The 20,887-nt window shown below is 36.8% G+C and overlaps 1 protein-coding gene and 1 long non-coding RNA gene across 6 annotated transcripts in view; one reads left to right on the plus strand and one right to left on the minus strand.

Annotated features, from left to right (window-relative positions):
• Positions 1-20,887, plus strand: part of LOC128314769 (uncharacterized) — a 45,769-nt gene that overhangs the window by 2,297 nt on the left and 22,585 nt on the right. The gene's annotated exons all lie outside the window — the stretch shown is intronic.
• Positions 4,453-20,887, minus strand: part of KLHL7 (kelch like family member 7) — a 69,524-nt gene continuing 53,089 nt past the window's right edge. For all 5 annotated transcript variants that reach the window (XM_015080514.3, XM_015080490.3, XM_015080499.3 and 2 more), the window contains 4 exons: positions 13,932-14,172; positions 11,585-11,786; positions 6,805-6,902; positions 4,453-5,893 (listed from right to left, as the gene is read on the minus strand). In XM_015080514.3, the coding sequence (XP_014936000.1) occupies positions 5,610-5,893; positions 6,805-6,902; positions 11,585-11,786; positions 13,932-14,172 (825 nt within the window). In that variant the 3' untranslated portion in view covers positions 4,453-5,609. The remainder of the gene's footprint in view (positions 5,894-6,804; positions 6,903-11,584; positions 11,787-13,931; positions 14,173-20,887) is intronic.

Consider the following 20,887-nt stretch of genomic DNA (forward strand, 5'->3'; position numbering starts at 1 on the left):
ACTGCCTCACTCTGATCACTTGATAAGGTGGTGTGTGCCAAGCTACTTCACTCTACAATGACTCTTTTCCTTTTGTTATTAGTAAGGACTTTGTGGGGAGATACTCTGAAAGTCTAAAAATGTCATTCCTCCTCAAGCTTTTTGGTTCATTCATTCATTTATTCCTATCAGTATGGCCTCATGATTTCCAGTTTTATTCAGTGGGTTATAATCTATTAGTCATTATTTTGAGGTTCATATCTTCCCCAATTTGGCCAGCGAGAGCCCTGTAAGCTCCTTTGTTTTTTGACACATCGCATGATTATCTGAGCACTTCTTTACTCCTTGGCCCAAAAGATTGCAAGGCTCATCTTATGCATTCCTTGATCCAGTCTTGGAATCAGCCATTTCTCCAAGGAATCTTGGGTCTTTTAATGGTACTTAGAAGCCATGATCTGAACTTTAAGTTTTCTGGTTGCTGTTGTGAGGTCTTTGCTCCCAAGCCCTTTCATGGGCATTGCTAGGAAATATGTACTATAGACAGAGACACATTTACACCAACACATTATTTCTGTGTCTATGTGTATTAGAAACTGGGAGTTTACACTGATAACCTCCAATTCTATCCCAAGATCACAGGATTTATCTTGCTCCTGTATTTCTTACTCCCTCCTTTGATTGGGAGGAGGAACTTTGTTCCCACTGTTCACATTTGAGTAATCCCCTTGTATTAACAAGTTTCTCATTGTGGCCACTGACTTGTCTATGCAAACACCAACATATGTAAGGACTCTGCTGGGTTATCAAAGACCTAAAATAATGTCAGTGGTGGCTGAAGCTGTGAGGGTGAGCATGGTGGTGTGTGAAGGTAGAGAGAGATGGGCAAGCCCAGATCCCAATGGAGATCATCTTGGTGGAGTGCTGTGTGAGACAATAGAGCGTAGGGCCAATGGATGCAGAATTCAGTAGTGATCAGTCAGGGAAGGGGAAGGTGGAAAAATCAGGAGTGGGGTCACAGGAAGGAAACTTCTAATTTCAACATGGCGGAGTGAAAATACTAATGCCCCCTCCCCTTTCCTCTTAAAAATCATCTCAAAATAAGAGGGAAAAGCAAAAACACCATCTTTCATTATACTAGGAGATAACCAAAATCTCAAACCACAATTTATGAGGACTGAATGCACATGGAAGAATATTCAATTACTTAGAAGATCAAATATCTATGGGGTGCACGCTGATGTCCCTAGAGAAGGCTGAAATGCCTCAGGAACTAAAAGCCTCTAGGTAACCAGAGAAGAGTAGACTGAAAGTCTGTAAGTGGTGAAGTTACAATCTAGCTCCATAAATCCACCTAGTGAGGCAACTATTCGTACCTGATGAGAGATAGGTTTTTTTCTTGGGAAAAAAAAGGGGCGGGTGGGGTGACAGGGGTAACCAGAGAGGCCTCAGAATCCAGGACATCAACGACAAAGGGGAAATTATGGTACTGACAAAGCAACCTATGTTTATTGTCCCCTTTGCCTGAGCTCCAGAAATCCTGCAGCCAGGCTTACAGTCCCCTTTTTCCCCAACTGCCCTCCCCACCCAAGGTCCAGGAGTTTGGAAGTTTATTTTTTTTGAGAATCAAACATCTCAGAAGAGTATCTATGAATCTCCGATAGATCCCCAACAAAAATAAGTGGCCAGTTCCTCATCATATGACGAATCTCACTGATAAGTTTTACTTTTTTATAATTGTTTTTACAAGTTTATTTATTTTGAGAGAGAATGGGGGGGGGGTGCGGAAGCAGAAAGAGAGGGACAGAGGATCCTGAAGCAGGCTTGGTACTGACAGCAAAGAGACCAACATGGGGCTTGAACTCATGAACTGTGAGATCATGACCTGAGCCAAGGTCAGATGCTTAACTGACTGAGCCACCCAGGTGCATCAAAGCTCACTGAAAATTAAGCCCACCTCTGTACACAAAAATTATTTTTAAATGTCTCATTTTAAATATACACAGCCAGGGATCAGATATTTATGTAAAGACTCCAACAGAAAAGAGCAAACAGAAAAAGAAGAGTAAACTGAATGACATCAAGGTGTATAGAAAACGTTAAAGAAACTAAAGTATCCCCAGAACAGAATACTATAGGAAAGAATATTTTTTTAAAAGTGTTCTTAGAAATTAAACATGGCTAGTGAAAACAAATTCAGTAGAGGGTTGGAAGATAAAGTCAGAGAAATCCCGTACAAGAGCTGACTAAACCAGATCCTGAACCCAATTACTGTTGTTATGAGAGGAGGCTTAAAGGTCTGGGAACTAAAAAGCTTTCTAGTTAGTAACATTTCAGACAATTTCCCAGCATAGACTTTAAAATTTTTATTTCTCCCAAAAATAGCCTTGCAAAGGAGGAAGTTAGGAAGGTGGAAATAAATTCAAACTTTTAAGTCTTTTGAGGCAAATGTAAGAGTGTTAAAGGATTTATCACATGATGAAAGATGCAGCCTGAAATTGTCTTTCATTTTACCAAATTATTGGGGCTTAATTTGGTGTCATGTTGGAATGGACTGAATTTTCTGACATTGTGGGTATATGTTAATGGCATCACCCTTAAAAAGCAAAATTTCCTCCAAATATTTCCCTTACCCTGGCCTATGCGGCAAATCTCAAATTTTTGCTGTTAACAGTATATAAGGCAAAAGGAACATAGACTGCTTGGTTAATATGTGTTTATTTAATGGCTTATTTTTGTGATTCAAAATTTCCTTTAAGATTGTAGGTCAGGAAAGCTAGGTCAAAATTGTAATTGAGTACTTTTTTTTATAGCAGCATTTTTTGAAGACATTAAACTTTTTACGTTCAAGTTGTGATTTTTAAAATTTCAACTAAACTTCTGTCATCAAAATCGTGTCACTGCAAAGGATATAGTATTAACATATCACATGGTGATGAAAAAGAAAGTAGAGACCTTTATATGAAGGACAGGAATTTTGTGGGGAGGAAAAAGGAATAGAAAAAATACTTGCCGATATACCATGTCATCATTACTCATTGTCCTGGCATTGACAATTTTGCAGAGTATTTCCAAGGCAGAAAATAGGTACTAATTAGTAATTACTAAGATTACTAACACCACCCCCCTCCCCCCAAACCACTTCATTACAATACATCAAATCTCTCTACATACTTATAGTGTGTTCTGGTCAGTTGATAAAGCCTAAAGAAAAGGCTAGTCTGTTTAAAAGATTTCAAATAGGGGGTGCCTGGGTGGCTTAGTTGGTTAAGCGTCCAACTTCAGCTCAGGTCATGATCTCAGTTTGTGAGTTTGAGCCCCGACTGCTGTCAGTGCAGAGCCTGCTTCAGATCCTCTGTCTCCCTCTCTCTCTCTCTCTGCCCCCCTCCCATGCTCTCTCTCAAAGACAAATATAATTTAAAAAATAAAATATTTCAAAGAGTGCTGCATATTCCATATGGGAGATTATTGTATTAAATTAAGTAATATAACCAAATCATGTTAAATGGATGTTCTGCCCTCAAAGAAATTAAACTGGACATTTTTTTTCTAATTCAATTTCACAAAATTCACAACCCAACATAAAAATATTCAAGGTAGGCAAATCCAGAGACGGAAAGATTAATGGTTGTCTTGTTTGGGGTATGTAATCAGGGTGGATAATGTCCCCCTATAATTCATGTCCACTTGGAAATTCAGACTGTGACCTTATCTGCAAACAGGGTCTCAGCAGATGTTATTAGTTAAGATCATACTAGACTGAGGGAGGGTAGATTAGATACAATGACTACTGTCCTTATAACACCACACCAAGACACAGAGACACATAGGAAATGACATGTGAAGACAGAGGCAGTGATTTTAATGATGCAATTTCAAGTCAATGAATGCCAAGGGTTTCCAACAACCACCAGAAGGTAGGGGAGAAGTGTGGGCACTTTCTGCCTCAGAGCCTCTACCCAGAAGGAGGCAACTCTGTCAACAACCCGATTTAGGACTTTTGGCCTCTTAAACTGAGAAAGAGTAAGTTTCTGTTGTTTTAAAGTCACCAAGTTTGTGGTAATTCATTATAGGAGCCACAGGAAACTAATAGAGGGGACAATGGGGACTGATGGCTAATGAGTATGGGGTTTCTTCTCTGTGGTGATGAAAATGTTCCAAAATTGTGATGCTGACTGCACAAGTCTGTAAGTATATTAAAGACCACTGAATGGTATACTTTAAATGGGTGCATTGTAGGATATGTAAATTACATTTCAAGAAAAGTGTTATGTGCATTAAAAACCCTACATAAATAAAAATACTATCACTATGCTTTTTATAATTTCTTTTTCATTTCAACATTTTTAGGATTTAAGATAACCCCCATGTAAATAAAACAATGAAGATCAAAACAGAAACAATGGTTCACAAGTTTTAAAAACAACTGTTGCCTAACACATTTAAAATGAAAGATGAATAAAACTTGGCAGTCTATTTTAAGTTAAAAAATATTTAATATAATTGGATAAAAACACTGATGGTGACAGCTTTACATGGCTCATTCCATACATTCCATAATGTAAAAGGGCAAAACATTACTAGGAAAGAAATGAGTAGTTGGGTTTGTAAAAGATTTATTGACCACATAAAAGCAATTAATACAAGATGACAAACATTTAACTCAAATTATTACAAAACTTTTAGGAGATACCTGGGTCAAACCTCTCTGATGCGTCCTGCTAACAAAAAGAAATCATGTATCTTTTTAAATCCATAAGAAGTTCAAAGTCAACATTGATATTGTATAGCTATCAGTGCTATTCTAGTAACCTAGAAATTTGCTATAAATAGCTTTATCTTTTGCTAATCATTCTTACTATGATTTTATTTTATTTAACATTGAGTGAAGAGGCATAATCATTTTTTAACCACGGGGTAAAACAGTACTATAAATTAACCGGCGTGCTAGGCTTGACATTTTGTGTTTAAAAGATGGAATATATTTAATTGAATATATTTCATGAGGACTTGGGTATGTTTCTAAGCCCAAAATGTGTTTATGAAGTTTTGTCAGAGAATATGTGTATGCCTTGACTCACTCTGGCTTGCTTTTAAAATGGAATAAATTTGGCACTAAATGGAACAAATGAAGGCAAGCAAAACTAGGTGAGACTAAGCTGCTTCATCGGAGTTGCCTGTCTTGACTTACACTTCATACTATGTCTTCGTTCTTGACTGAACAGAAACAAGTAGACCTACCTACATAGCACTTCTATGATGTATGAAAATAGAATCTAGAGCTAAGATGAGACTGCTTCACTGACGAGCCAATCCCCACTCTGCCATAATCATAGTTACACATGTAAAATTCATTCAAGAATTTGTATTTTCACCAAATGCTTATGGTTTTTCAAGTTTTCTCACTAGGTATGTCTTGGATAAGTGGCCAGCTAAAATATGGTCTTTGAATTAAGTAAGGAAATTCATATAAAAGAAACATCTATTTTATAGCGATCTTACTTTACTTGAAATTTCCTTAAAAACAAAACAAAACAAAACACCAAACTAAACCTTTGTAACCAAACTCTTGGAACAAAGCACTGGTGGCCATATTTTTGAGTCTCCAATAAATCTTGAAGTCCATTCACTTTTCATGTTTCAAGTGTTTCTTCATTTGCTCCACAAGTATCAACAACACAAATTAAACAACTTGTTACTGGAAAAGCTCGGACTTTGGAGTTGGCAACCCATTTGTCTGTCTCAGTATTATATTCAAGGATGTGTCCTAATCGACCCACACCTTGAAAACCCGCCAAGACATAGACTATAGAGCCAACTGCTGCACACTTCACTGTTACACCCTTCCATGGCATTGGTGAGACCATCTTCCATTCGTTTAATTTAATATCATAATATTCCACGTTGTCCAGGCCACCTTCAAAAGAATAAAATTACATGAACGACTATATGAACAATTCTAAGATCTCTTAAAGTATTATTTTTTTGCATTTTCCCAACATTTTATTGCGAACATTTTCAAACATGCAGAACAGTTAATCTTACAATGAATGCCCAGAAATCTACCATCTATTCTTATTTTTACTTTAGCATAATACAAATTTAACTTAATTTTTACTTGTTGGTTTAGAATCCTAAATATTTATATTTATTTTGCAAAATTAAAAATGTTCTGTTCTGGAAAAGTAAATCAGTGGATTCTCCTTCTGATTAACTTTGATTATAATTATTCAAATTATCCTTCTGGCATTTATCAATTTAGCAATGGCGAGAGACAGGAAAAGGGAAAGAAGGTATTTCTTTGTTATATATTTAAGTAATGCTAAAAGATACTAAAATGAGGTTTGTGGACTATAGATTCAGTCCAGATTCTCCATAAGATTTTTTGCTATAAATTATTTAAGAAAGTAAAAAGTCAAATTTACTTATTTAAAAAATAGTAATATTGATATTTTCATGCAAATTTTAAAAATGTTTAGGAAATTATGCCATGCAGGGTCTGTATACAAATCTTAAAAGTTGTATTTAAAGTTTTTTTTTTGTTTTTTTTTTAATTTCAATGTTTTTGTTACTCAATAAGTTCTTTGGTTATTACGATACTACTACCCAGGAAATGTGGGAGGTGGACATTACCTACATTTCACGGACAGCAATGTTAAATACACTGCAATGTCTCACAAAATAGTTCCCAGAAACTATAAAAATAAGTATAATAATGTGTGTGATAAATGCTTGTATTTAGATTTTAAGAAATGTTTACAAAATTTAAGAGAAGGAGGTCTCAGCAAATTCACTGGGAAAGTTAAACAGTGAATTAATATCACATACCCAAGCCATTCTGACCACCTACAGCAAATATCTTGTCTTTTACAAATACCAGTCCATGATTCTTCCTGGCCTCAATCATTGGACACAGCTCAGTCCATCTGAAAATAAAAGAAAGTTTTTAGAGTACTTGTTCACAGGAAGTAAAGTACTCATACTAATTTATAAGAAAGGTTTGTTATCCCAATTAAAGTGATCATTTACCACTTACCTATGTGTTCACACACAAACACACACACCTGAGAGGCTAGAAAACAAAAGTCTAACATGGTTTTGAGGAATTTATTTAAAGGTCAGGTAAATGGGGATTTTACTCCTTTCAACTTCGATAGAGTATGAGAAATAGAGAATATCTGGAGACTGCTAACACGTCTTTGGAGGAAATCCAATCCCTGTAGTTCACAATAATTTGTTAAAATGGTAACAAAAAGAAAAAAAAGGGAAGGTATTTAAGTATAAAATACTAATATTGTCACACATGGTTTTAATTAATATTTATGTATGAGTAAAATACAAATTTAACACTGGGCTCCAGCAATCAGCAAATGAGTAGTATCTGTTATTATTCACATGTCCACCTTCAAATGTACACTCGAACTTTAGGCAGCTCTAGTAACAAAAGTACTGTCACTGTGTCTAATTTAATACCTTATTAGCATGTTATTTTGTTCACAGCCACTACTATATGTAATGAGACTGAGAATATAAATGTGGACACAAGTGTTGAAGAATACTAAATCATAGCTAACAGCCTCATATACACAGACAACTGTTACTTTTTTCTATGAGACTCAATCCCTTCTTTTGCATATAATCCAATATACCCAATTGACATTTCTGACTGTGAAGGGAGTACTGGCACACAGGCTTGTTTGTGTCTCAACAGCTAACATATCAAAAGTCTCCAAGCAAAAACAAACAGGAAATTGGACATAAGTGTAACTCTTTAATATGATTATTTATATCTCTTATTTAAAAAATTTTTTTCTTTAATGTTTATTTTTGAGAGAGAGAGAGCACACGAGCAGGGGAGGGACAGAGAGAGGGAGTCACAGAATTCAAAGCAGGCTCCAGGCTCTGAGCTGTAGGCATAGAGCCCGACGCGGGGCTTGAACTCACAAACCGTGAGATTGTGACCTGAGCCGAAGTTGGACACTTAACCAACTTAGCTGCCCAGGCACCCCTATCTCTTCTTTTAAAAGTTAAATTTACAATTTTTTTCAAAATAATTAGGACATAATGATTAACTGAAATATTAGCAACTGTTTTGTTGCCTTATATCTATAAATTTTGTTTGCTTTAAAAGATATTTGAAAGTCACCACTCTCATTTTCAGAGCACTCTGTAAGGTGAGGTGGGCAACACTGGTCCTTTTTTTTTTTTTTTTTTCAGGGTAAATACACATGCTCGCCCATGCTGGTTTTTTCCAGCAAACAGCTCAGACATGGGAGCCACACTGGACCTCCACTGCCTTTCCACGCAGTGAGCTTCAGATGGTGAGCTGTCAAAATGCAATAAACATAGTATTTGACTTGGAAAAATTCAAAATATATACCCCTTTCTTCTCCACATATGTCCGTGATATAAAGTAAGAGTGTATTTGTATGTATGGTGGGTGGTCTGATGCTAATGATGGTTTTGACTTAACGATTTTTTGACTTTATGATAATGCAAAAGTGAAACACATACAGTAGAAACTGTGCTTCACATTTTGAATTCTGATCTTTTCCTGGGCCAGCTGTATGATACTCTCTCATGATGCTGGCCAGCAGCAGTGAGCCACAGCTCCCAGTCAGCCAGATGATCACGAGGGTGAACGACTGATACACTTAGGACCATCCTGTACTTGTACAGCCATTCTGCTTTTCACATCCAGTATTCACCTATTCACCTATTCAACACATTATAGTTTTTGTGTTAACTGATTTTGCCCAACTATAGGCTACTGTAAGTGTTTTGAGCATGTTTAAGGTAGGCTAGGCTAAGCTATGATGTCCAGGTTAGGTGGAGTAAGTGCATTTGCAAGGTAACAATATTTTCAACTTACATTGGGTTTATCAGGATGTAACCCCACTGTAAGTAGAGGAAGATCTTTGTAGCTAAGTCTCCTGAAGGTTTAGAGTAGGAAGTTTCCCAAAATACATTTTCTTCTTCCTGTAATTTCATATGTGGGGTATGTACTGTGTCCATGCTCTCCCCAACCTGAACTTTAGTGTTTAGAAGTTTTTCTTAAAGTTCTGACTGCATAAACTATGTCATGTTGTTTCCACAGGCTTCATTTCTTAGCTTCCAATTAAACCAGTTACAAAACACTTAAAAAAGGAAATCACTGTAGCATATAACTTTTCATTTTGGTATGTGAATCATTATAGTCACACTAGCTTTTCACTTAGGGTAAAGTTAAGGGCATTGAAGAGAATATAGAGAATTCAGGTTTCATACATAAGCTCAATATATACAAAAGAAATGCTAAGTTGTGTAAGTTTTAAAATATTCCCCTAAATTGAATGTATTGATCCAGTTTTAAAAAATATTGAGGTTGTAGGTGCGCCTGGATGGCTCAGTCGGTTGGGCGTCCGACTTCGGCTCGGGTTATGATCTCATAGTTCGTGCGTTCGAGCCCCGCACTGGGCTTTGTGCTGACAGCTCTGAGCCTGGAGCCTGCTTTGGATTCAGTCTCCTTCTCTCTCTCTCTACCCCTCCCCAACTTGTGCTCTGTCGTCACTCTCTGTCTCTCAAAAATAAGTAAGTAAATAAATAATAATAATAATAATAATAATAAAAATAAAATATTGAGGTTGCAGAGGTGCCCAGATGGCTCAGTCAGTTAAGCATCCAACTCTGGATTTCAGCTCAGGTCATGCGTGATCTGATGGTGTGTGAGACTGAGCCCCATGTAGAGTTCTGCACCGGCCTGCTTGGGATTCTCTCTCTGCCCTTCCCCAGCTACTGCTCTTGCTCTCTAAATAATAACTTGCTCTCAAAAATAAATAACTTTAAAAAAAAATATTGAGGGGCAGAATTCCTTTATACTTTTTCCCTGCTGCTATGAATAAGAATATACTAATTTACACTGACAGTGCCTGAATAAAGATCTCAAAATTTAGAATCCTGGTGTTTATCTGGTATGGGTTCTACTTTAAGAGATTTTTTTAGAAATGAAAAAAATAATTAGGCAGCAGGATGAATGAGACCACAGTTTTCCAACTAATATGCAGTACTAGTTTTTGAGCATAAAATTTCTCAGAGGCAAAGCAGAGGTATCTCAGGGATACAGGAGGGAAGAGAGTTGGCATACACCCCCCTCCTGTAATTTGGGACAAGATGGGGTGGATAGCTCAACTGACAGATGATGGGATGAGATAAGGGGTATCCCCAGTGTTCTGGCAAGTACAAAGGTATATTTTGAAAAACACTGAGGAATAGTAAATTTGATGATCTCTGAGAGATTTTCTAGTCTCAACACTTCAGGAAAGGTAAGTTTCAAGATAAGTTGCTTTCAATTCTATTACTAGCACTGGTAACCAGCTGGGCAAAAAAAATGAGAAAAGAACAATTGTAACTGCAGCTTTGTTTGGGGAAGGAATTACTGATTTTAAATTCTTTAAAAATGGGTGGAAGTATAAGTAAATAATGGTACATGGCTAATCACATTTTATAATTAAATTATTACTTTTCACTAAAAAAAAAAAAAAATAGCTGGAGTAGAAGACTTCTATGTTTTATAAGCTGGCAATATTTCCTAAATGTAAAACTTGAACGTAAGACTTATGGTGCAGTTCTTTGGCATAATGTTTAAGTTGAACATATTTACCTAATAATTGGTTCTGGTAAAGGAAGAACAATGCTTTCAAATCAGTAAGTTACTTGTCTTATCAAATCTCTTTGGCTGTTTCTGAGTATCAAAAAAAAGGTCTGACTTGGATATTACCCGTGGTCATTTCCTTAGTTTAATGGCATTTTACTTACCCACGCCCCCTACTGTTCAGTAATTTGCACATTAGCTTTGTCTTTGTCTACATTGAACAGGTTCCATCATTAATTATAAGGTCAGAAAAGCTGCCTAACCATTTATTTCTTTAGCATTTTGTCTTTAAAAAAGCAGTTACTTCCTGGATTTAAGAATAATCTTACTGGAAAAATATGTATCTACCCATACAAACTCAGAATTAAGATATTATACCTAGGGGTACAATTTATTAATGATACAAACCAATCAATATATGATATTCCCAATTAAAGGCAAATTTACTACTGATCATAAATTTTTCCCTGTCCTCCCCTACATTTCCTGACCTCAAACAAAAGTATTTTATGACTTTGATGAATCAAGTCATACTTGTCCCATTCACAGCATTTGCTGCACAAACAAGAACAGAAAGAGAGCAGCTCCCACAGGGTATATAAGGTCAAGCCATTTCTTAAAGCATAGAGGAGTGGTCCAGGCCATGAATGTCCCAAACCTAGCACATTCCCAAGTGTATGCACATTCTTGATACGAGAACTAAATTCTTCTGTTGGGCTCCTTTGCCTTTTGCCATCTTCCTCCTCTGAGCTTACATACAATTAACTGAAAGAAGACTTTTTTTTGTTTATACAGTGTAGTTTTAATGAGTTATGCATAAGGTTATTCCCACATACTTCTACACATAAGTTTACAAACCCTTATATCTAAAGAACGATGTTACTTAAAAGACGAATTATACCCAGTGTGATTTCAATGACTTAAGAACAGGTCTGTTCTTGCATGATTTTAAAATAGTACTTTTAAACTGATACATACGTTTCTGTGGCAGGATCATAAACCTCACAGGAATTCAGCACGCGCCCAGAAACATTGTTCCCTAAACTTCCACCACAAACATAGATCAGGCCGTTGGCTTCCACCATCCCGTGGCTGCAGCGCTGAGTCAACATGCTGGGCTTTGTGTGCCAGCTTTCAGTTCTTGTATCATAGCACTCAAATAAATACAGCGCTGAGTTTCCTGTAAAAGAAAAGGCCCAACCAGACTTAGCTTACTGTGTGTGTGGGCTTGGAGTGAGCTGATTGTAGAAGTAAGTCACTAGTTACTGGAGGGAGGAATTTACAGTTGTACAGTCTTTTCTAAACTTAATTAACAATAACAGCAAAATGTAGGAATAGCTTAAGAAAAAGCTAACCCTGTTTGTATAGACCTTAGAAAATATTTAAAAAAAAAAAAGGATCTGCTGAAGATACTTATTTATTGGTAATTAATTTAGGAAAAGATTGGTTTGAATTCAGAAGAAAAATTAAATAAATAACATTATGTATGTCTTCAAGCCCAGTTATGCATGATGGGAATTATCCAAACTTCAAATGTTTATACAGGAAAAAACCATAGTTATTTATAGATGATAAATCCATACCTTAAACTCTGAAAACTATGATCTGATAATATTCTAAGGATTATAATTTAACATTCCGTAATAGTCACTGCACCATTAACAAAACTATTCTTCCTGACTACTCTTAGTGGTTGTGTGAGTAAGCCCTGAAGTCATTCTGGGCCATTCTGAAGTATATTCTCAAGGTACCACTGCATGACTCTGGTGTAATTTGATTATACGTTTTAATAGCAAAACATATGTTCATCCTGTTTTGCAACTTCTGCAAGTTATAGGGGCTCAATAGAGAATTTTAGAAATAATACTAATGAAGAAACAGGTGCTTTTTTCCTTCCGAAGAAAAACGTTAAAATTTAACCAAATGATTTCTCATCTCCCACTCTTCTGGACTTTGCTAATGCTTAATAACACCCTTATGATTCTCAACCACAACCAAGGTCTACAGAATGCAAAATTCTGGGAATAACAAATGGAAGAAGCAAGGGTCCTGATTAACATTAACTTCTTTTTAACTTTTAGAACATTTTCAATTTGATAGATTCAATTGGTTGATATTAAGGGGAAATACAGAGTATGTGGCAGATATAAGAAATTACTATTTAAGTAAAAAACTCAGTAATTGCTGAAGAAGTAAAGTTACATATTATGCTTTCTATAAAAAGTGTATCTATAGAACAGTTACTTTCTATTATCTTTAGTATTTATTGTGTTTGAAATATGTCTTCATAGACATTCTATGAAGAATGCTTTTAAAGGGGGGAAAAGAAAAAAAAGGAAAAAAAAGAAAGGGGGGAAAAGGTCACTTCTTAAGTCACATTTTAAAAATCTTTAATTTTTCTGGGTTTCTTGGGTGTCACGAGGATGAGTGTCCAACTCTTGATTTTAGCTCAGGTTGTGATCGAGCCCTGTATGGGGTCCCATGCTGACAGCACAGAGCCTGCTTGGGATTCTTTCCCTTTCTCTCGGACCCTCCCCAGTGCTTGCTCATGCTCCCTCTCTTTCAAAATAAACTTAAAAAAAAAAAAAACAACTTTAAATTTTCTAACATTTTAGAATCTAAATATTTTTGACATCTAGTGGGGGAGTAAAAACATCAAACAGATAAATATGCTGACCAAAAGTAAAACATTCTCTGGCCTAATATAAAAATTATCAAAGAAAATAAAGAATTAACATTTAAATTCTGTACTTTGGTCTTCCTAGTTTTCTTTATAAACCCATTATTTAGCTAAAGAAATTATCTGAAAAGGTGAAAGCATGTAAATGCTATTATATATCCAGTCTGCGCCTAGAATATTCATTTAGAAAAACTACTCATTTAGAAAAAGACCACTCCTGATGCTAACAAATTATCCATTAAAGAGAAAGGTGTTTTACACCCAAGCCCATATGCTGTTCTAAAAAGGCAATATAGATTTTAAAAGCAAGAATGTAGTAAAGAGATCTTAAAGAGTCTATGAGTGAGCCACACTCTGAAATTGTTAAAGCAAATATTATGTATCTTAAAGCAATCTACATAGAACTAAAATCTAGACGGCATGAGAGAAAAATGGGACAGTTAACGTAACTTAGGAAGCTGAAGTTCTTGTAAAATTAACGAAGGTAAACCTTCAGGGAAATGGACTGTACAATGTGACAGATGTGTATGTAAGTTATGTTAAAAAGACCATACCAGTTGTTTATATAAATATGAAAAGCCAAGACTTTACCAAGATACTTGGTAAAACACTTTTTGCAAACAAAGATACTGAGTAAGTCCTTACCGACTTCGGAACCTCCAGATGTATAAATTTTGCCTTCTGCAGCACAGGCAGCAAGGCTGTCTCGAGGTGTCGGAGGGCCCAGTTTGGAATACCAGCTATCCTTCACGACATTGTAACAATCCATTCGTTTTATGGGGAAAAGCTGAGAGCCCCCCAAAATGTACACTACGTTGTCCCAAAACACACATGCTGCATCCCTTCGTTTTTCAAAGGGGCAGCGGATGTCTGTCCAGCTATAATCCTGTAACAGGAAAAAAATGGTCAGTAATGCAAAACTTATCAAATGATAAGATGATCTTATCTTATTGATCAGAAGAGGCATTGATCTGATGAGGCAAATTGATACAGATGAGGCAAAGACAGAGTTGAGAAAATACAAAATATGAGTTTGTTAATTTACTAGAGTACATATCACAATGGCTTGAGACATTATCTAAGTTAATCTTGGGTGATTTCTTCAGACTGTGGGTTAGGTGGGGGCAGAGGGCGAGAGGAAGATAGTGGCTGCTTTGGGTGTTTTCTGGCTCCAGATTAAACTGTCACACATTTGAATGCATCCCTACCACCAGTCTCCTGTTCCTTCTGTTACTAAGCATAATAATACAAGAAAATTCTAAAATAAGTGAAGTACTTTTGTTACTTAGACAAAGGCCCATTTCAAATGTAACTCTAGCCATCCCTTCCCTGCCAGATACACTGAGAGATGTAAATAATCATTGGCTAACATGAAGTTTAAGGTGCTGTGATCTTCCTGACATCTAAGGCGAGAAGGTATTTTGTGGACTTCTGTAATATTAACTTTTTAAAAATATTCAGTTGAGCCAGTTTATTCAGATGGACTCTTAAAGCTGTGATATTTACTATGGAATACTTGAAGAATCTTTTCAACTAGTCTGGAAGCTCACTTTTTTCTTCCCAGTGATTAAAAATGAGCACGTAATTAGTACTTCACAATAAGGGTGGTTCACAGCACCATTTAGTTTCCTCACTATGTCTGATACATCCAAGGATACCTTTTTCTGTGTAAATGTATGGGGATTCTCCCAAAGCTACAGAATCTTTGATTCTACCACCCCCACTCCTTTTTTTTTTTTTTTTTTTTTTAACAAGGAAGCTATAGTGTTTCTGCTGCTTTCTGAAAATGTCTAAAAATCATTTGGGTCTGGCAGAAATCCAAACAATTCCTGCTGCCACTGAGCAAAGCAGTGTGTGTGTGATTATTAACGCTCAGTGCCCTTTGGGAAAATCTGATGGATATCTGTCACACTAGCGCCCACTGTTTTAGGCATTCATCAGATTAGATCAAAGCATCATACAACACCAGGAAGTCTCAGGAAAAAGAGCCCCTTATGAAGAGCACCTTGACTCCTTGTGATGATGAACATTCTGCTCTTTAGGTGACCAGAAAAACAAGAGACTTTTTATTTTTTAATACAAATTCTCTTTTTCTTTTAATGTTTATTTTTATTTTTGAGAGAGAGAGAGAGAGGTAAAGAGGGAAAGGGCGACAGAGGATCCGAAGCAGGCTCAGTACTGAGTGCAGAGCCTGATGTGGGGCCTGAACTCACAAACCGCGAGATCATGACCTGAGCTGAAGGCAGATGCTTAACTGACTGAGCCACCCAGGCACCCCTAGAAAAACAAGAGTCTTAATCCTTGCTTTATTCTCAATTTGGGATCCCCCTGGGTTACTCAGTGGTATACCTATGGCAGGCATACAAAACTATAGGATAAATATAACATTTTCCCAAAGTTTGTTTTGCTCAATGGACACTGAAAAATGGGAAAATTATTTTAAAAATTTGTTTTCTTAGAGTTGCATACCACAGAATGAAAAAAAAAATAAGAAAGTAATGACCATACTCTACAGGGAATGATCCCTCAAAAGTATAAACTAATGACTCTTACATATTCTGCAAATCTACTCAATTCCTACCTGACCAACTTTATAAGTAGAGAACTTCAGTTTCATTAATAAGATACATTGTTAATTCACTGAATCTCAAGTCTTGCCACTTTTACACCCAATTTATTTGATATTATTAGAAAGCAATATGGGAACTTTCCCATAATTTCTAAAGATATTCTCAAGAACATTATCTTTTCCTGCTCTTCCTTTATTTCAGGATGAGAAAGTGGGTGATATATCCTTTTAAATGATCTCTAAGACCTGCTACTCTTCAAATTAAAAATAACTGCCCATGTATGAGCTGGGATTAAACACACAAACAAAATACTTTTTCTTTTAGCTAAATGAGTTTGAACATTTAGACGCTAGGATATGAAGTTCCAAAAAGAAAACAAAACAAAACAAATAACTCCCAAGAGTTTGATAACAGAATAGTTCTAACTTTTGATACTACCCAAGGGTTTGAGTAAGGAATAAATGAGTTCTCATATGTACCTGTCACATAGAGCTTAGGCTTCAGATTTAAGGATTAAAATAAATTGTGCTCTTAGAACTGTAAGCTCAAGGGAAAAATGATTATCCAGTGTGTGTGCACACATGTGTGACCAGGAATAGATAGGCACATGCACATGCTTGTATCTACTTGCAATTTGGGCCCTGATTTCTTTAGAAATCCTCAAATTTTTAAATCTTTTTCAATTCTCCAAATACTGTCATTGGTCAATGTACATTGTAGATGCTAAGCTTGATAAATACTAACTACATATAATATTCTTACCTAAGAGTTCATCTTCAAGGCAGATAGATGAAATAACCTTTGCAAGAATTTTACCTAGAATGTAAATCCGACTTCATTTCAGCTAAAATTTAATGTTTTATATTTTAGCTCATTAAATATACCTGTCAGGTATACACAGGTATGCACCTGTGCTTGAAAATACCTGGCTTTGGTTGTATCCATGTATGAGGGAAGGGAGCTTTTTTACTCACATGTACGTATGGTAGATCATACTCCCATCTACTAACTCCCCCCATCTACACTTCATCTAAAACAATACTAAGAAGGTGATTTGATGTTTGCCCTTTAATAACTTGTTATACTGCCTAGGAGATAATGTGTGCAGTTGAGAGAGCAAGCAGAGAGGGTAAAAATACAGATTAGAAGTCTGACTTAAAGCCTCTGTGGGTAGGAATGCCAGGTCTTATCCTAGCAATAGGACCATTCCCAACCCGGGGCCTGCAGGTAGAGGAAGGGTTGCTTATGGCTCTGAGCTCCTAGGCTACAGGTCAAGTTAGACATGCAGCTTTCCTGTAAGTCCAGACACATACATAGCACTAGAGTTACATTGTATATGTGTGGGCATGGAACTGTTACTCTAAAAACAATGTAACTCAGTTAAGTTTTATTGAGTATCAATTTCATGCAGTTTCTGTGCCTGACTGCTGATAAGAAAATGGGATAACTGGAAAGCCTGGAAAAGACACAGGTAGCAGGAAGTTTTGACACATCACTCATTTATGCATCCACACACATATATACTCGTGTATAAAATCCTGTCTTCCTTTGTCCTTAGCCTTTCTTGTCTCTGCTGTGATATATACCACATTCAAGATTTTTTTCAAGCTCAAGGCTTCTTTCCTTTTTGTAGGCTTCCCTGTCTTTTTCTGAATCCCCACCACACTTAAGTCTGGGCTTGATGACTGAGCACTCCATTACATCGTGTCCTGTATGATTTTCCAGCAGTAGTGTGGTACTACAGTGAAATGCTTCTTGAGGTGAGAGGCTGTAATTGCCTCTCTAAATCCCTCAAGGCAAAAATATCAGCTTGCTGTTTTCCTTGAGAGTAAGGACTGATTTTATACAATCTGCATTCTGAAAACACATGAATCTTCAAAAAATAAAGACACCACACACAGATATTTTAACAATCAAGACAAGCAAAATCCAAAATAAAAGAAATACTTTTTATTTTTAAGACTCGAGAATTTTATTTTGGATCATTTTGAGAGGAAACCAAGCAAACATAGGAAAGATGGGGTCTTAGAAAAAAAGGAAAACAAAATTAACAAAACGGCAAAAAAAATTAAATAAATAAAAGAAAAAAAAACCCTTAAGATTTCTTGCAGAAACTTCAAGGAGTCAATCTAATCTGAGTTTACAATGTCCAAATTGTAAGCACTTTCTGTAAAGCCATTATCTGACTTATTTCAAGCACCTCCCCTTCCAGGAGCTATGCTGAAATATCTTAAAACATTTTATTTAATTTCCTCAATAACTCCATGAGGAATAAGCTTATTTTATAGATGATGATATCTTAGAGAGTTAAGTACCATGTCAAGATCACAGCGTTAGAAAGTAGTGAATCCAAGATTTAAGTCCCAATCTGTCAAGACTCCAAAGCTGTGCTCTTAACTCCTACACTGCCCTGCTCTCTAAAAATCTTCTTATAGGGCCTCCTAGAAAGAACACTGGACTGGGAGTGGAATAATCTGGGTTCTTCTTATTCCTGTTGTATTTCTAGCTAAGTCACTGTGGGCATTTGACTTGACATCAAAGGACCTGAACCACCCTCATCTACCAATCAAGATGTTGGCAAGAGGGCCACTGAGGTCCTCATGCACAGTCTTCATATCTTATCACTTAGAAAAATAATAATTGAGCACTAAAACCACAGCCTCTCTGAAAACAGTGATTTCCCCCATGTCTTTGTATGGTATTTGGCCGAGGGTTTAGCGTACTGATGGGAATGTTTTTATTGGGAGATAAGCCAGATTTGTGGAAATGTCTCATTCAGCTGAACCACCTTCATTTTTGACTTTCTAAAGGTCAAAGACTGTAGATGCTGCATGGGGCTCCTAGTCCAATGAGTCAGTTCCTCATTGTAGTGATGTCTTTATACTGACTCCAGTGTGCATCTTGTCACTCTAGTCCCTGGGCCTCTGGTGGCTGCACTACTGAGGTACAGGAAACCTATGACCCACCAACAAACAGTACCTGATGTTAGGAACCAAGCTTTTATCTACTTTTTTGGTAAACTGAAAGAGTTTCCGTCTTTATCCTTAGCTAGAACAATTCTTCTCCTAGGAATTTACTCTCCAGAAAAAATTGGTACAGTGTGAAGTTGGCATATACAAGATGTTTCACTGCAGGGGTATTTTAACAGGGAAAAATGGGAATTAGGCCAAATGTGCATGAAGAAGATAAGCATTAAACAAATTTTGGTATATCCTTAGCTTCAGATAAATTACATTATATCCCTATGATGGAACACTCTGTAGCCCTTTGAAAGGATGGTATTTTCACTGATATGAAAATACTTCCACAATATAAATGCCGAAAGAGTAAAAAATAGTTTTTACAAGATAGCATGTACAGTATGATCTCATATATGTAAAATGGGAGGACTGGAATGATATTCACTAACTTCTGAGAACTGTCTTTTGATACTGGGAGTGCTTTGGCTTTATCCTTTATATCTTGCTATATTTGAATTTTCTACATGTGTTTAAACAGAAAAAGTAGGGGCACCTGGGTGGCTCAGTCGGTCAAGCGTCCGACTTTGTCTCAGTTTATGACCTCGTGGTCCATGGGTTCATGCCCCATGTCGGGCTCTGTGCTGACAGCCTGGAGCCTGCTTGGGAGACTGTGTCTCCGTCTCTCTCTGCCCCTCCCTTGCACTCTGTCTTTCTCTCAAAAATAAACATTAAAAACAAACAAACAAACAAAAAGTAAATACATCAATCAGGCAAATGGTAGAAAAAGTATGATACAAGGGAAACAACTTCTCAGAGCAGATGTTTATAATAGTGCTAATGTTTTAACACAAAGGTGGAAGTAAAATTAATTTCAGGTTTTAAGAACTGAAACACATAAATAGCTATTATACTATGAGGCTGAGTTTCAACTACAGGACAGATCAGAAGCAGTCTTTCTGCCTTCCTTCCAAACAGCACACTTACCAGGGCACTCTGGTTTTCAGAAGTAAACATTTGATCATGCCAAGTAATTTCTCAGGCCATACCCATTTTGAAATACACTATTTTCAACAGGGTCACACAATATTGCTGAGAACATATTAACCTTCCAAACTCCAGAAAGGGATTTAAATAATCAGCCATTAGGAGAAAACGCTCTTGTAATTTAAGTTCTTCAAGAAATACAGCATTGTAGTTAGGAAGAAAGGGCTTCCACAGTGGGGGCTGGGTGGGGGTGGGTGGGGCATGGCTGTGCTGTAGTAAACTGTGAGATAAATAAGGAACAACAAGCATGTAAGTGGCCATTTCTCAGCTGTTAATGATTGTTAAAATTAGCAAGGAGCCTGAAGGAAGGGCAGAGACCTGATGAAAGGGAATTACTGATTAAGAATAACTGCTGCTGGGTGTCTGGGTGGCTCAGTAGGTTTAAGTGTCAGACTCAGTCTCAGCTCAGATCTTGATCTTGGGGGTGATGAGTTCAAGCCCCACATTGGGCTCCACCCTGGGTGTGGGGCCGACTTTAAAACAAAAAACCTGCTGCTTTATAAAGTCACAAAATGTCTTCCCTTCAACTCTCAGATGAATACCATACCACCAGAAAACAAAACTCAAACCTGAATTACTCAGAAATTTAAATATGAAATGAAGCTCAATGCAAAAGTGGACCCTGAGAAGGATGTTAGGCTTTATAACAGCCCTTGTGCTTTGCATAGAGAATCCATGAAGCACCCCTATGCTAGCACTCTGCCAGTTACTTCAACACAAGATCTGCCTTTACAGCCCTAACGTGGAATTGCAAATCTTGGCACAGGAAGGCACACTACGCTTTAAATGACTGTCTCAAATCTTGAAATGCAGTAACAGACTCATTTAATAAACTGTTCTCACTAGATGGGATGAACATCTGCTGTCTCAGATGGACAGAGTAAGGGAGATGCTGCACAAGGGCAAGAGGTTTGGAAGAGTTGGGGAAGGTGAAGAGACAAAGGAGATGAACAAAGGAAGATGAGAAGCCTTTTTATGTTTAAATGTGGAAGATGAAGAATCCTAAAGATGTGGCAGGGAGAAGCTG

The sequence above is a fragment of the Acinonyx jubatus genome, chromosome A2 (assembly GCF_027475565.1).
Source record: "Acinonyx jubatus isolate Ajub_Pintada_27869175 chromosome A2, VMU_Ajub_asm_v1.0, whole genome shotgun sequence".
In the NCBI taxonomy this organism is placed as follows: Eukaryota; Metazoa; Chordata; class Mammalia; order Carnivora; family Felidae; genus Acinonyx; species Acinonyx jubatus.